Source organism: Osmerus mordax, chromosome 19 (assembly GCF_038355195.1).
Source record: "Osmerus mordax isolate fOsmMor3 chromosome 19, fOsmMor3.pri, whole genome shotgun sequence".
Lineage (NCBI taxonomy): Eukaryota > Metazoa > Chordata > Actinopteri > Osmeriformes > Osmeridae > Osmerus > Osmerus mordax.
The window spans coordinates 14,401,005-14,416,793 of record NC_090068.1 but is presented as its reverse complement, the minus strand read 5'-3'; the positions used below and the strand labels follow the sequence as shown (position 1 = coordinate 14,416,793).

The 15,789-nt window shown below is 45.7% G+C and overlaps 2 protein-coding genes across 5 annotated transcripts; both read right to left on the bottom strand.

The window, feature by feature from the left end:
* Positions 1-69: 69 nt before the first annotated feature.
* On the bottom strand, positions 70-9,142 carry aatf (apoptosis antagonizing transcription factor). 4 transcript variants are annotated; one of them, XM_067257330.1, is made up of 12 exons: positions 9,051-9,142; positions 8,297-8,461; positions 6,981-7,382; positions 6,748-6,885; positions 5,026-5,140; positions 4,676-4,901; positions 4,121-4,279; positions 3,405-3,488; positions 2,565-2,632; positions 2,383-2,463; positions 2,019-2,090; positions 70-643 (listed from the first exon to the last, which is right to left on the bottom strand). In XM_067257330.1, the coding sequence occupies exons 1-12, from the start codon at positions 9,133-9,135 to the stop codon at positions 583-585; spliced, it is 1,656 nt and encodes a 551-aa protein (XP_067113431.1). In that variant the 5' UTR covers positions 9,136-9,142; the 3' UTR covers positions 70-582. The 4 variants fall into 4 exon arrangements, 3 of the variants coding, with proteins under 3 accessions (XP_067113431.1, XP_067113432.1, XP_067113433.1); XM_067257331.1 differs by having other exon boundaries at positions 3,405-3,485; XR_010878975.1 differs by lacking the exon at positions 2,565-2,632 and having other exon boundaries at positions 578-643.
* Positions 9,143-10,915: 1,773 nt separating this feature from the next.
* Positions 10,916-14,257, bottom strand: LOC136963436 (LIM/homeobox protein Lhx1-like). Its single transcript, XM_067257575.1, has 5 exons — positions 14,088-14,257; positions 12,829-13,049; positions 12,181-12,455; positions 11,651-11,816; positions 10,916-11,292 (listed from the first exon to the last, which is right to left on the bottom strand). Exons 1-5 carry the CDS (start codon positions 14,255-14,257, stop codon positions 10,916-10,918), a joined length of 1,209 nt encoding a protein of 402 aa, XP_067113676.1.
* Positions 14,258-15,789: the final 1,532 nt, after the last annotated feature.

Genomic DNA, 15,789 nt, shown 5'->3' with positions numbered 1-15,789 from the left:
CAGGGAATTGTTTTACCCGGATACGGCCTGGCTCTACATTGTTTTTTACAGGTTTATGACGAACGACTATTACAATAAAATACATTTTTATTACCCAACATTCAATGGTGGTTTGTTTCTATTCAGCATTTAGCACAAATGAGAAGGATAAACTTCAAATATATAAAACATTGTACACAAAATGTCAACTCTATGAAACAAAGTCAGGTAAAAAATAAACAAAATCCCCGACTGGAATCCAGTCTGAACTTAGTCCAAACCGGGCTGAGATTGTCTCTAGACTGGCACCAGAGAACCAGACTGGCACCAGAGAACCAGACTAAGAACAGAGCCAAATGTATGCATTTTGTCTCGCTCATCGTGGGTAGTCTGAAGTATGCTCTTCCCAAGTCCAGAAACTTGATTTGCATAATGCTGGCCTGGCCCGTGTCCCTGGCCTGGCCTGGCCCGTGTCCCTGGCCCGTGTCCCTGGCCTGGCCCGTGTCCCCGGCCTGGCCTGGCCTGGCCCGTGTCCCTGGCCTGGCCCGTGTCCCTGGCCCGTGTCCCCGGCCTGGCCTGGCCTGGCCCGTGTCCCTGGCCTGGTCACTCCTGAACTACACCATCACTCAAGTTCTTTCCAAATAGTGAACGGTACAGTTCAGTCCTGCACCAACGGAAAAGAAAGCTTTTATTCTTTATACATTTTTAACCATGTTGAAAAGACAAATTCTGGCTAGAAAGTTCTACAAAAAGGGGAGTCAGGTGGCTGAGCGGTAAGGGAAGCGGGCTAGTAATCCAAAGGTTGCCAGTTCGATTCCCGGTCATGCCAACTGACGTTGTGTCCTTGGGCAAGGCACTTCACCCTACTTACCTCGGGGGAATGTCCCTGTACTTACTGCAAGTCGCTCTGGATAAGAGCGTCTGCTAAATAACTAAATGTAAATGTAAAAAAAAAACCCTTGTGTTGCCAGCCAAGTAGACAAGATATTAGAATGTGATGGAGAAGTGGAAATCAGTAGGTGAGACAGACATGGGGCGAGAGTGAAAAGGGAGGTAAGAGAGAGGACTCAATCATGCACCAGGAGCAGAGAATATTCCACATTCATGTGTCTCGACCACTTGAGAGCTGCCCCATGCTGCCTCCAGTGTGTGCGGCAGCTGAGGGTTGTTACTGAGCCCTGGGCAGCTGAGGGTTGTTACTGAGCCCTGGGCTGGTCTGATTACCACCTCCACACGAGTATCTATGGCCTCGACAGACACACTTCCTGGGAGTCGCTGCGTGCCTCTCCCAGGATGAGAGCCGCTCAGCTCTTTGACAGACCCCGCTTGTTTCAGTCAAACACAACGCAAAAAAGGAGAAAGGGAAGATGAACAGATGTGGTCTGATTTCTGGAAATGTGGTCTGGGTTAGTGTGGCCCCTTCTGAAACCTTTTCAATCCCCATTAAGGAGGGAGAGGGGGTGAAGGGTGAGATGGTCTGCATGGCTGTTTAATTCAGACTCAGTGAGTTGGAGGTGGCAGGGTTCCCCCGGGCCCCTGGCCTGCCACAGGGGGGCTTAATCCCCAATCCCTGTTTGAGATGCACCACCAGGGTCACGGATTACAATACCCCACATCATGAGCACATAATACATACATTGTCATTCTGCTAGAGCTTGGTAAACACAGGCTGAGGAATACTGAGAGCCTGGAGACAGAGCTCACAGCCCTGCCTGAGCCGAGACAGAGAGAGGGGTTTTGAGAGAGACACACACGAGAGGAGAGATGGGATGGAGTGTGTGAGAGAGAGGGCCACAGTGATGAGATCACTCATGTCCTCTTATATTTCTAACAAAAAACTGGTTGTGCTTAACCCTATACCTGCCTTGTCATCCACAGCACCGATATCTATAACCAATACCAAGAGAGAGGAGGGAAGAGGACTCACACACAGACTCACACACTCAGGGATGGTTGAGCACAGAGCTGAGAGCAGATCGATGAGGACGCCAGAGGAAGCAGCTTCATCTCCAGTCCCACCTCAATAAGAAGATACTCACCGGGCATCATCATTCATGGAGCTGTGGTCGATGGGAGCCATGAAATTCACCAGCTTACTGTGGATGTGGAACCTGCAGACAAACACACAGCTCAGATACAGCCTCAGATACAGCTTCCCAAACAGCCTCCTATGCAGCCTCCCAAACAGCCTCCTATACAGCCTCAGATACAGCCTGATCCTTCCACTCTGAATAAACAGAAATATAAAGATTTTTACAGGGGTCTCCCCTCCCCTGGTATCCCCTCCCCTGGTCTCACCTCCCCTGGTCTCACCTCCCCTGGTCTCCCCTCCCCTGGTCTCCCCTCCCCTGGTCTCACCTCCCCTGGTCTCACCTCCCCTGGTCTCACCTCCCCTGGTCTCACCTGACTCTGCGTCCCTTGCTCGCCTTGGTGTCAACCCTCTTCTTTATCTTGCTGCGCAGCTTCTGGATGGCCAGCCACTGTCTGGGAGGGTCACACACAAGCACACAATATTAGGGTGAGCTACACACACACACACAATATGATTGAGAGTTACACACACACACACACAGGTGTGGTCTCACCTGCCCATGGCTACCTGGTCGTTGGGATCGGCTGTGCTCGTCTTGCGCTCGATCAGTTCTCTCAGCAGCTGAGGAACCAAGCAGAGGTGAGGAGCCCGGGAACACCCCCACAGAGAGGTGAGGAGCCCGGGAACACCCCCACAGAGAGGTGAGGAGCCCGGGAACACCCCCACAGAGAGGTGAGGAGCCCGGGAACACCCCCACAGAGAGGTGAGGAGCCCGGGAACACCCCCACAGAGAGGTGAGGAGCCCGGGAACACCCCCACAGAGAGGTGAGGAGCCCGGGAACACCCTCACAGAGAGGTGAGGAGCCCGGGAACACCCCCAGCACTAAATCAAGTGCCTCTTATCTGTGTCTCTTCGTCACAGTCAGCTCCGGGGCAGGACGACAACGACTAACCCTAACCTCAAACTGATCTACCTGACAGCACCTCTCAGTCCCTCTCATCCTGCAGCCCCGAGCTCAGTCCCTCAGGCTGGCCCTGAAGACGAGCCCTTCATACACACACACACAGACAGAGACACAGAGAGAGACAGAGAGATCTCTTACACATCCAAACACACACATCAACACGCACACCAAACACAGCCATGGGTCAGATGTTGATCTGACACACAGAAACACAAGCGTGATTCCTGGTCTGCAGAGAGTTACTGACTAAGAACTCTGGCTGAGGCTGGGTTAGGGTTAGCTGGGACACTGGTTAACAAGAACATCTAGACACCAAAGTAAGACTTGCCCTCGAAATAAAACAATAACAATTATCCATGCTGCTTCATGGTCCATTGTGTGCCAGCTGGGGGGTGTAGTTTAGAGTTGTGGTTAGTTTGGAGTCTCACCTGGTGATAGAAGTCATCATCATCAAAGATCTCCTGGTCCAGGTATCTGAGGTGGGCGTTGGCCTTCAGCTGCTCCTCCCCCTCCTGAGGGGAAAGGGGAGAGGAGGAGGGGGAGGAAGAGGAGGGGGAGGAGGAGCAGAGAGCTCTCTGTCATGCAGCAGTCCTGCAGGTGAAGCCATAAACTCCAGATGTACCCCCCCAGATAAACAGGCTGCTCTCCAGATAAACTGACATAGCTGGCAGAGGGAGAGGGATGGTGGTCGGGCTTCTAATCTACACTGCTGAAACAAGCGCTCTGCCAGGATGTATCAGACAACCTGCTTTGAATCATTCTGGACTCGCTGCTGACTACATTTCAGGTTAATATAGTTCAATGCTGCAGTTGCTGGCTAGATTCAATTAAGATAGCGAGCTAATGTATCTCAGTCAGTTAGCGCTGTAACAGCTAAATGCTTCCCCCCCGATACGGACACAGAGAGGACACAGCACTCTCCTTCAGGACAACTTGTGAGAGACACTCCAAGCTCTTGGACTGAAAATAAGGACTTTAAGGGTATAGCTCGCAGCTCCGAACCTCCCCTGCCCCCCCCCCCCCCCCCCCCGTTCCCGTTCCCCCTCCCCCCCTGTCTCACCTCCCCCCCTGTCTCACCTCCCCCCCGTCTCACCTCCCCCCCGTCTCACCTCCCCCCCCTGTCTCACCTCCCCCCCTGTCTCACCTCCCCCCCTGTCTCTGTGGGGTTGTCTCCAGGCCTCTCCTTCCTCCCCAGAACACGGTACTCTGAGCGGGGGGTCTGGGTACGTCTCAGTAGCCTCTCCGTGTCCAGCAGCACCTGCTCCACCTGGGTCACCACGCTGCGGTCGAACGCCCCGAAGCCCTGGGGCCCAACACAGGGGAGGGAGGGAGGGAGGGAGGGAGGGAGGGAGGGAGGGAGGGAGGGAGGGAGGGAGGGAGGGAGGGAGGGAGGGAGGGAGGGAGGGAGGGAGGGAGGGAGGGAGGGAGGGAGGGAGGAGGGGACAGAGGGAGGGGGGGGAGGGGGAGGGAGGAGGGGACAGAGGGAGGGGGAGGGGACAGAGGGAGGGAGGGAGGGAGTACACTCTGTTATTCTCTGCCTTCAGAAACAGACGTGGTGAGAATTCTCTCTCTGACTCAAGGATCGAGACAGGAAACTTGAATGATGAGAATTCTCTGACTGTGCAGGTGCATACAAGGCACCCACATACGTGTTTGTGTGTGTGTATACATGTGTGGGTGTATGAGTGTGTGTTCTGACCTTGGCCCCCTTCCCCAGGGTCAGCCTGGTCTTGTCATGCCAGCTCTGCAGTGTGGTGTCCCTGTATGGCTGGAAGGCTGCGAAGCGCTTCACCATGAACTGTGGGTACTCTGCCATGTCGAGCTTACGCTTGGGAGGCCCCGCCTTCCCTCCGGGCGCCACGGAAACCCCCACTTCCTGCCCTGCTTCCTGCTCCTCTTCATCACTCTGAATCTCCTCTTCCTCACTGTAGAGGTCACAGCCACTGTCACATGCTGAAACATTCTGATGCACAGAGAAATAAACAAATACAAACAACCTACATGCAGTATGCATGACTACGAGTACCTCTAGTCTGGAGGTAACCTGACCTGTGCTCTCCCCACCTCCTGTCCAGGGCCAGGGGCCTGGTGTCGGGGCTCTGGTACAGCAGCTGGTCCTGAAGCTCTAGCAGAGACCTCTGGAGGGCCTTCAGGGCTTTGTGACCTGAGGGAGGGAGGGAGTCTGTTAGCAGCACTTATAACCATCTTCACAGAGACCCCTGTCACTATACACTATCGGGATAAATCTACCCAATAACATCATCTTTAATAGGATCATTCAGAAGGTGATGGTTCTATGGTATCCCCTTTAGGAGGGTGGCTGTCTTTATCTGTGAAACTAAATCTGTAAAATATTGATTCGTCTTGGGCAGGGACAATACCAGTAGCGACCACACTGCTACATAATTATAACAATATCTCTCCTAACTTCACCTGTCAAACCAAAACAATAAACAAGCCTGTTATCCCCCCGACGTGACTGATTCAGCCGCAGGCCTTCAGATCCTACGCTTGGAATGTTGGTCCACGTCTTGTCAACATCCATTAAAACGGGGCCGCAAAACTCTCCAGACTCGCCGGGCGAATGAAGAGAGAGGAGGGGAACTGACTGGGTCCTCTTCAACTTTAATCAGAAGTACACCAGCACGCCCCCCTCCTCCCTCATAATAATGGGATGCTAAAAATTCAGGAGGCAGGCTCCACATCAATCACTCGCCAGATTTGAGTTCAATGCAATAAATATGTAAATGAGAAGAAGCCAGTGTCTCGTAGCGTGGAGGGGGGGGTGGGGTGGAGAGAAAACGGTATTAATTGCCCGTGGCCACAGGAATCCTATTACTGTGGGCATTGATTATAAAACTGTGAGGGAGGAGGACTATCAAGCCTTGAGTAAAACAGGAGGAGAAAACTATTTGAGAATCAAATCAGTAACGTTTGAACAACAATGAAGGAGCAATTAAATGAGGATTCCTACCTAACCCTAACCCTACCAAGGACTCAAAAACACAAAACCTCTAAAGGAAGGAAATGTTGAGATACATGTTAGGGATCCTGCAGTGGCAGCCTCTAGCAGCCAAACTCTTTAGGTCCTCATTTGTTGTATTTTACATTTACGATAAAAAGGAATGCATTTTTTTTGGCACTGCATAACTTGAAATAAACACTGAAATAGCCACTGGGACTGTTATTCGTCAGCTGTTACCAGGCAGAAAGTGAAGATGTTTATTTTACATTTATTTTGATAAAGTGGAATGTTGACAGCCGAATCACTCATCTTATATTTGTACAGCAGTGTTTCCCCTACCATTATATTAGGGGAACGCCCCGCCCCCCCAACAGCCCCCCCCGCCCCCCCCCTGGAAGGTCAAGTTAATAAATATAAAAAAAAAAAAAATTATATATATATATATAGCGCCCGATCACAAAATAAGTAATTTAAGGTTACCTTTCCTATAAAACAGGTCTATAGCTTGCTCTTTTATTAAACTAAATGGCCTAATGTTATTTATCTTATTTACACGGCGGCATGTCATTTCTGTCTCTACATGGTCCCCCCCCCGCCCCCCCCCCCCCTCCCAAAGCTGTAAACCTAGGGGAAACACTGTACATCATCATCATGTAATGTCATCATGTGATGTCATCATGTGATGTCATCATGTCATGCTGTGTGAGAGCTGACAATCATGAATTTTTTTTTGACAAGCAAATAATAAAATATCCAGCATTTGTTTTTGAGGGATGATAAAACGGTCCTGGTGTCAAACTACTTACTGTTCTTCAGCGCTCCCGCCAACTCAGCTCCTCCCCTCCTCTTGAACTCTGGAAAGGTCTGGGGCTGAGGAAGCTGATTGGCTGTCACAAGAGCTTTCTGGATTTTGATTCGTCCCTCAAGCAGTTGGTCCCAAAGAGCTGCATGGATGAAACACAATCGATAAAAACATCTATCGCTGAGCAGAATAGCTCAGTTCAACAACAGCAGCTCCACACAGCAGAGCAATACATACCCAGCTGGTCTTTCACTGCCTTCCCCTTCTCCACTTCTTCATCTACCTTCTCCTTAGAGAAAGTCCTCACAGCTCCCAGTTCTTCATCTTCCATCTCCGCCTCCTCATCGCTCTCTCCGTCCTCCTCCTCGCTCTCTCCGTCCTCCTCCTCGCTCTCTCCGTCCTCCTCCTCGCTCTCTCCGTCCTCCAGGTCATCCATCCCTGCCGTCAGCGTGTGGAAGTCCATCACTGAGGAAGATGTCAGCTCAGCGCTCTTCATCCTGGACACCAAGCCTCCGACCTCGGACAGCCCCGCCTCCCCTCTGTCCTCCTCTTCATCACTGCCATCACCCTCCTCTTCATCACTGCCATCACCCTCCTGTTCTTCTTCCCCTTCATCCTCAATATCATCTTCATCATCTCCTAAAATATATAATATATATGATATACACCTCATTCAAAACACACCTGAGGTGGTCTTCTCCTGTATTCATCTAAACAGGGTTAGAGGTTAGGGTTAGATATATGGGTTAGATATATGGGAAATGGACAGAGATATGGGTTAGGGTTAGATATATGGGAAATGGACAGAGATATAAAAGCTACAGCAGGGAGGTCAGACATAGGTCGTTATGTCATGTAGGCTGTTATGTCATGTAGGCTGTTATGTCCTAGCTTGTAGATTCCAAATAACATGTCCATGTGCCTGTTTACAGCAGTAATCAACAGTCTAGTGGGCTTGCATTGATTAGATGGCCCTGTGTTTGACTTGCAAATCTCTGCCTTAATCACAGCATTTTGTTTGTATAAACTGGGATTAGTTTAGTTAAGTGCAAAACATTGTGTCTATTTAACCAACAGGAAGGCCCCCAAGCGAGACTGAAGCTATTCTGCTTTTGTAATATACATTGTGATACACACAGAGGAGGTCTGTGTGATGACCTGATGAGTACAACAGGGAGAACACTGTATGGGACCAGTGTTGACGATACAGAGATTTGTGTGGTATTGCTGTGTTGTGTAATGCATCATGGTAAATCATTGTAGAGCATCGGCCAGAATATCAAAGTAGTATTAGGTTAGGACTAGTATGTTGTTGTGACTGCTCAGGAAGCAGTCTTCTGAGCAGGGGCCTCTTTGAAGACCACAAGAGGGCAGAGTTCCACAGAAAGATGTTTCCTGTTGACACTTAAGGGTCTACGTGAGGGTCACTGTAGACCAGTCTAACCATCCACACCACAGCAAGGCTCCTCCTAGCCCAGCCTCCATACATAGTTTAATACCTCCTTGGGTATTTTAAGTCTACCCAAGAAAAAAGAAAGCATTCCTGCACTCACCTGTGATGTCCCTCAGCAGCTCCTTGCGAGAGGTGGTCTGGCCCAGGTACCTGCTGTCCGTCTCTGGCAGCAGGGCTGTGGCCTGTTTCCGCAGTGCGCTCAAAGACACGCCATCTTCTTCCTCATCGCCTTCATCAAAAGTATCTATCACCTTGGCTTTAGTCTCTGGAAATAACACACACATTGGCGAGCAATTTTATGTCAAACGAGCCAAAAGGACATAACGCTATTTGTTAATGCTGCGAGTTACCATGTAGCAGTATATAGTTGTTGAGTCACGAAAGATCTGTAAAGCTAGTAAACTTCACAGGTTCAATTATAGTTTGCAACATAGTAGTGTGGTAACAAAGTGCAACAGAGTACTCTGTACTGTCTTAAGACATGTAAAAGTCTTGAACGAGTCTTGATTCAACTACACAAATCGAGCTAACTTGAAAAGGATTCCACTTGTCCCATCCAGCAAGTTAGCGGTCTGTGTCACCATAACAATGTAAAAACAACAGTTAACAGACACGTGTTGTACACCTTATATGTACGCTTTTATGTTTTATTGAGAAGACGGGGTGTACCAGTCCTGACTTTCGTAGCTGCCTTTGCATCTATCTAGCTAGCTAGCTAGATAGCTATCTAGCTAGCTAGATAGCGGTGCAACACACATGTCCAAGGCATGAGGCTCGCCGGCCGGTGGGTTGAACTGTTACTGCAGACAAGAACTGCTTATTTCTTCCTTATTTACTATTAATATAGTCCATACCCTCATCGTGATCATCCTCTGGGTCCACGAACTTTGGGAGAGGGTTTAATAAATCCTCCAGCTGCTGGGATATTGAACCAGCCATTGTGCAATGAACAATACACGTTGTTGCTCCAGGGGGTTGCGAGTTACCGAATTTTTAAATGCGCGTAATGATGACTGCATACTACGTCACCAATACGCGCCTGTTCATTCTGCTCGTTTTGTAAACCAGGGTGGCGTGTGTGAGCAGTTCTTACTAGATGACTGCATTTGTCTATAGGTGACAACGACATCCTTAAGTTAAGAGCAACAAGTTGTGTGTTTGTTTTTTGTTTTTTTTACGTGTGAGTACAAACGAGCTGCGATGCGGAATGTTGTGTATAAAAGTTCAGTGAGCTTTAACAAATATAGCCTAATAAACGTATCATATAACCTAACATCGATAGTCATTCACATATCCTTCTAATCCCAGTTATGACAGCTTCCTCTTTTTGTTTCTATACATGCTTTGTTCCTAATTAAAACATAATATATAATACGAACATCAAAGTAAAGCACAAACGCATTTGATACATCCCTTGAAGGTAGACTTTGTAGTCCGAAGAGAAAAGTTCCAAGGCAAATTCTCAAGGTCTGGCATTCATGTCCATATTTCAGTTATTTTGATATACTTGAATTTTAGCGAAATTCCCAAGATAAACCGGGTTTTATTGGGCTATGATTCTGTTTTACTTTACAACAGTAAGCATATGTACAATTAGCAGTGATTTGAGCCAACTTGTAGCCTATTGTAATAACCAGTTTTAACTGATATACCTTCAATGTGTTTTATTGTACAGTGAATGGTCTAATATGCACTGGAGGTCACATATAGGCTTGGGTTTATCAGAGCAGTTAAAATACATCACAAGAAGTCGATATTTAAAAAAACAGCTGCTGGTTTCACATTTGACCATCAATGTTTAATAATTTGGCTTTCATATAAAGACATAAAAGTCATGACTGTTCAATTCAGAGTTGTGCTTCCTTCCTGCTTGCTACACGATGACCTTTAGAGACCACACCTGATCATGCTGGGCTCACATGCTGTTTCACATCCTACAGTAAGTTCAGCAGAGGAGGTGCAATCACTTACAGGGTTTGTGCTGTGATCCTTATTTGGCAAAACTGTCTATGAGTGTTTTCACATGGTTTCATAACACATATAATACAAACTAGCACAGTGAGGAATAACGACCATATTATAAATAGAATAGATACAAAAGTTTGGTTTGTTGCTTGAAAGAGTTCTTTCTATTGGAATCAAGAGGTTTAAAACAATGCTGAAATCCAAACCCCTGAAGTGGTCACTGCAGAATGTACGTAAACAGCTGACTGTTCTAACCCCCCAAACCATCCAACCATTTATCAAAGATTTACCTCATCTTAAGATTCAAGGTTTTTTCCTATCAACTAAAGGGTTATACAACTTTTTAAAGTTCTCCTTTTGAAGGCGAACTTGCAATATAATTTGTCAAATTAAATATAACAAATACCTCAAATAAATAAGACTGAATTATATAGAGAAACAAAATTTGTAGAACATTTAAATTAAATACTTGTAAAAGCTACAAGAAGCTCCAGGTAGAAAGAGTTCCTGTGTTGCTATGATACAAACAATACACTCAAACAGCAGTTTGAGTTTGTAACTGCTAACAGCAACCCTAACCCATTAGCCATTAAACATGTCAAAGAGCAATAGCATTAAAGGTAGTTGTCAATGGATCAAATTAATTTATGACATAAAACGACAATAAATAGATTAATAAATAAATAAAATGGATAAAAATAATTCAGGACATAATCATTCAGGGTCATTGTGCCGTGTGGCTGCAGGCTCTTGACTACCAGACCGTGCCTTCGCTCATCTCAGACGAGGGGTGGGACAGCTGGTTGCTGTAGCCGCTGTTCAGCGACAGCGTGGTGAAGGGGGTGCTGGGCCCACACATGTCACTGGAGATGCTGTGCATCGAGCCGGGCCCGTTGGGCTCAGGGCTCGGAGAGTCCGCAGGGTGGTGAGAGATGATGTCTGTGTAGCAGGGCACCTCTCCTGGGGGGTGGTGTCCGGCCAGGTGGGGGTCCAGGGACCCCAGGGGGGTGCCCGCGGGGCCGGAGGAGGCCACGAAGCCCAGGTCTGCGGGGGTCTGGGCCTGGGAGGATGGGGGCCCCGGGACAAAGTACTCATAATTCCCTCCAGGACCATAGTATTCACTCTGGTAATCTGCACACACAGCAAGATCATTAGGAGTGGTGTCACAGAAAGTGTAGATACTGTTTTGAAGAAAAACCTTGAAAATATGCATAAACCGCTAATGCCATGAACATAGCAGAACATACTATGCAAAGTCGTCAAATCCATTTAATCAACATCTTATCACCTCACAAGGACTCATATGGATCTGATGTATAGGCTATTGATACAGCAGCTGCATGTATTTAATGTATAACCATTTTTGTACATCACTGCACCGGTTACCATGATAACAGTGCAGACATTTCTAACTGAACAACAAAGAATATCCAAAATTATCATTGGATTATAATTCAACCATGACTGTCACTAAGTGAGCCTCGCCTACCTCCATAGTAGGAGAAGTGTCCATTGGGGATCAGCTCCCCGGGTTCCAGTCGGTCAACAAGCGTTCTCATGCGCCGTGGACTGCGGAAGAACGCGTGCCTTCTAGCGCCAAGCGCACTCAACTGCTTCATACGGCGCTCTTTAGACCTCCGGTTCTGGAACCATACCTGCACAAACACATACATGGTTGACACATAATACTGATAGCAGCATATTGATTTGTGAAATTACAATAATGGTATTATAAAAAATAACTAATAATTGATTACATATGCTGCACCTCCAAATTTGGAGGCCAAAATGTACTAGATTAACCATCCTGTTCAATTCCCTTTAAAGGTCGTTTCCATTTAGGCCTACAAAATATCAAACTGTGATTTGACTGCAAAATTTGTAGATAAGGTAAGCTATTGCCCTTTGTATCTGTCCTTGCAATGTCATCACGTAGCCTATGCAGTTAACAACGATTTTTGTTTTATTTTAGACGTAAATGTGAAAAGATGGCCAATTGTATGGATTTTTTAATCTCACCTGAATAACTCTCATGTTGAGCCCAGTCTCCTGCGCGAGCTGTTCTCGAATGTGTCTTGTGGGTTTCGGCGTGGCGGCAAAAGCAGCTTTCAGGGTCTCGAGCTGCTTGGCTTTGATCGTGGTTCGCGGCCCACGTCGTTTCCCGCCGACATTCTGCTCGTCATTTTCATTGTTGCACGTGTCTTTATCAGAGAGGTGCCCTATTTCTGAATCTTTACTATCTTCTTGAGGGTCTTGGGAATCTGGAGACAGACTTGGGTCACTGCAGGTCGTGACTGTCGTTAGAAAAAAAAGAAGCAAAATAATCGTAACTATAAATTATTTTGAACAGTTAACTACACCTAAAACAGCAGGAAAATAGTAACAAAATTAACGCAGGCTAAATTATTTCACATTCACAATAGGCATAGACCTACTAAAAATAACCGTGCTGATAATTTAAATTATCATAATAAAAGGCCTAGCCTACATTCAAGCCTCATTATGGCTCTAGTAATAATTAGGCATATTTGTGTGATAATATCAAATAATCAATGCTCTGCTTTTATTGTCAACAATCCCAGTTTGCCAAAACTATTCCAACCAAAAGGACAACCGACAATTTCCCTCCGTGTTATGATTAGTGGAGGGTGAATCATGACTCCATACCTGAGAGAAGAGTAGTCTCCTTTCCGTTGCTGCTTAGGTAGTCCTCTTTACAAACAAACTTGAATTCGTCTAGTATATAAAGTTCCTCTCCGGTAGATAACTGTTTGTTACACATCATACAAGTGAAACAGTTGAGGTGAAACACTTTGCTCTTTGCCCTCCGAACTAGATCATTGGGTGAGATCCCCTGGGCGCAGCCTCCACACTTAGTGCCAAACCTCCTAAACAGGAAAAACGAGAAGAATAGAAAAAGAAATCAGTTAAATAAATAGGACCAACGTAAACTTTTTTTCAAACGAACGCAACCAACGTTGTAATTTTATATTTTACGCGAAAAATTGTGCATTCAGTTAGGTGATGGCTACAGACTAAATAATGCAGTCTATATTTTCACTCAGAATTTTTTTATTCCATTTCATGCTGTCCACCTTTTCTAATTCTGCTTTTATTTTTATGAAAGCATAATGCAACAAAAGACATGAACATATGACTAAATGGCTTGTGTTAGGCTATAATTCGTTTCAGTTATACTTAGATTAAATGTTTATCTTGTAGTATATTATCCATTGTTGTGGGAAATTCTACAAGTATCTGTAATTTAATGTGTGTAAACCAATAAGAGCACCCATTAAATAATTACCAAAAGGCAATCTAACCTATATATATATAGCACATTGTAGGCTATATCCCATTCTGGCCTTAAGTAGCCTATATTGCAATGCAGCCAGTTAAATAAGCGCTTTAATAGCCTATAACACTCTGAAGTCTGCGATTCTACGTGGTTTTCCACATAGAGCTTTTTTATTATTCAAATCCTTCTAATCGCATATTTCACTTGAGTCACTGCAAACATACGCGATTGAGCCGACTGGCAGAACGTGCTGCAAGACCTCCGCCAGGAATCTCCCCGCGGCTTGTCGCGTGCAGCGCCATGTAAACAAAGGACGATTTTTCTGAATCCGTCCCAGAACATGTAGCAGCTTTGGATGGATCACCGTTCATAATCTGAGCCGTCCTGAGCTGGTCTTTATCTTTATTTTTGAAGGCCGTGCATGTAGAGGTTTAGATTCCACACACATTATAAACACTTTACAAAGGCCTATAGAAAAAGATTTTGTATTTTTTGTGTATTTTTTAGTGTATTCTTTTTTTACATAGACATTAAGCAACGGAAAAAGACTATATCACTTCGCAATTTTGGTGACAATCACGGAATAACTGGTGTCTGTTCGCTGCACATTGCGGGTGGGTTTGCTTACCTAAAGAAGTCGTTTTTGCAGTACAATCTCCCCTCTCTTGAAAAACATTTTTCAGTCAAATTGCATTTACATTCACAGCACTGTACACATTTTATGTGCCACGGTCTGTCCAGAACATTGAGTAGGAACCTGTCTAGAATGGGCCTTTCACAGCCAGCACAGTGAACCATTTTTTGAGTTTTATTTCCAGCAATTGGGTCAGTTCTCTTTCCCTTTTCTGTCCCGATGTAAAGTATCTCCAGAGTGGGGTTGATAGGTCCTGATGTGCCCTCTCCAGCCCACCTCCGGAGGGTCCAGTCACCCACAACACACCCGGATCAGAGCCTCTCAACCTCCAGCTCTAATAAAAAGTCCTTCTCCATGCAGTTTTTTCTTGAGGGTTAGGGTTCTTGATATACTTGGACAGAGCCGCACAACTTAAGACAGACTCCACATCGCACGAGCTAAAACGTAAACTTGAGAACAGACAGGCCTCATCAAGGGAATGATGACCCGGAGCGTAGATGTGTCTAACCCTTGAACGCATGGATTACGCATGAATACATTGCGACCACCACATCTGATTTAAGATGGTCTAAAACAGAGTTAAATTGCAGTGTCAAATATATTCAATTTCCTATAATTTCAGACCTAATAGTCCGATCCTCCGGAAGTGACACTCGGGTCTAGGCGGCAGCAGCAGAATACGCCTGCCTTAGAGAGCGCACGAGCTAGCCTTATTCTTAGTCTCGTGACGTCATGTTGAATCAAAACCAATCAGCAGCTTGATGGTAGAGTGGCAATTACTATGCCCCTCTAAATTCTCCTGGACCCGCTAAGGACCAGGGACAGCGAATACTGGCCCTTTTTAACATACATATAGAACTGGTTTGGAAACGCATAAAATCAAGGAAACTATAGGCTACTCGAAATAGCGCTTGGTGTGCGGATAGACATACTGAACAGATACTCGAGGTACAGTATTTCATTACAATGACATGATAATGCATTTCATAGGCACATTTTGGTGAAATGTCCCGCTCTCGTCTAAATTCGTTTTCTTGTTTTTTTAAATGAACCTTTATAGAAGGCGCGTATTTATTGTGGGAAGCTGACACTGCGTTAATGCAATTAGATAATATGACACATGGATTATCTGTAGTGAAAACTATTGGGAGTAAATTACAGTCGCACATAGGCCTATATTTATTCTTCAAATTATATCAACGTGCCCCAATTCAGATGTTGGCGTAGCTTTTTAGTTGGAATAGTAGCACATTTGAATAAAACCGAAATTTTTGTTTTATTTATCATCTTATTGCATGCTTATTTTAATGTATAATGTAATTAATTACATGTAATGGTAGCCGAACTCAACGCAGACTATTTGATTGTTTTCATAGCGCGTCTCTTGTCATTTAGATTTCTATGAATTTGCCTAAAACAATGTTTCCACAATTATAGTCGTAGAGCTACGTTTCACAAAAAAATATGTTTATTCTGGATATTAGCCAATAGATCTACAAAAAACATTTTCCCACTTTTAATTAGCAAAAGAAGGCCAGCATGGTGCCTTGACAGACAAATCGTATCCTCTGACGAGGACAGAGAAGAAGCCTGCAGCTACATAGATTAATGTGTCTGAGCTTATTCTACATTTCGGGTGAAAGGGCATGGATCACTAATGATTATAATATAATGTCTAGCGATAGGCGCTCATTTT

Coding starts and splice junctions, on each gene's coding strand:
- LOC136963436 (XM_067257575.1), bottom strand. CDS start 14,257: ATGGTTCACTGTGCTGGCTGTGAAAGGCCCATTCTAGACAGGTTCCTA. Junction 13,050..14,087: donor TGCAAAAACGACTTCTTTAG/GTAAGCAAACCC, acceptor TTTCCTGTTTAG/GAGGTTTGGCACTAAGTGTG. Junction 12,456..12,828: donor GGAGACTACTCTTCTCTCAG/GTATGGAGTCAT, acceptor TTCTAACGACAG/TCACGACCTGCAGTGACCCA.
- aatf (XM_067257330.1), bottom strand. CDS start 9,135: ATGGCTGGTTCAATATCCCAGCAGCTGGAGGATTTATTAAACCCTCTC. Junction 4,280..4,675: donor CCCTGGGGAAGGGGGCCAAG/GTCAGAACACAC, acceptor GTTGGGCCCCAG/GGCTTCGGGGCGTTCGACCG. Junction 2,633..3,404: donor ATGATGACTTCTATCACCAG/GTGAGACTCCAA, acceptor TTGGTTCCTCAG/CTGCTGAGAGAACTGATCGA.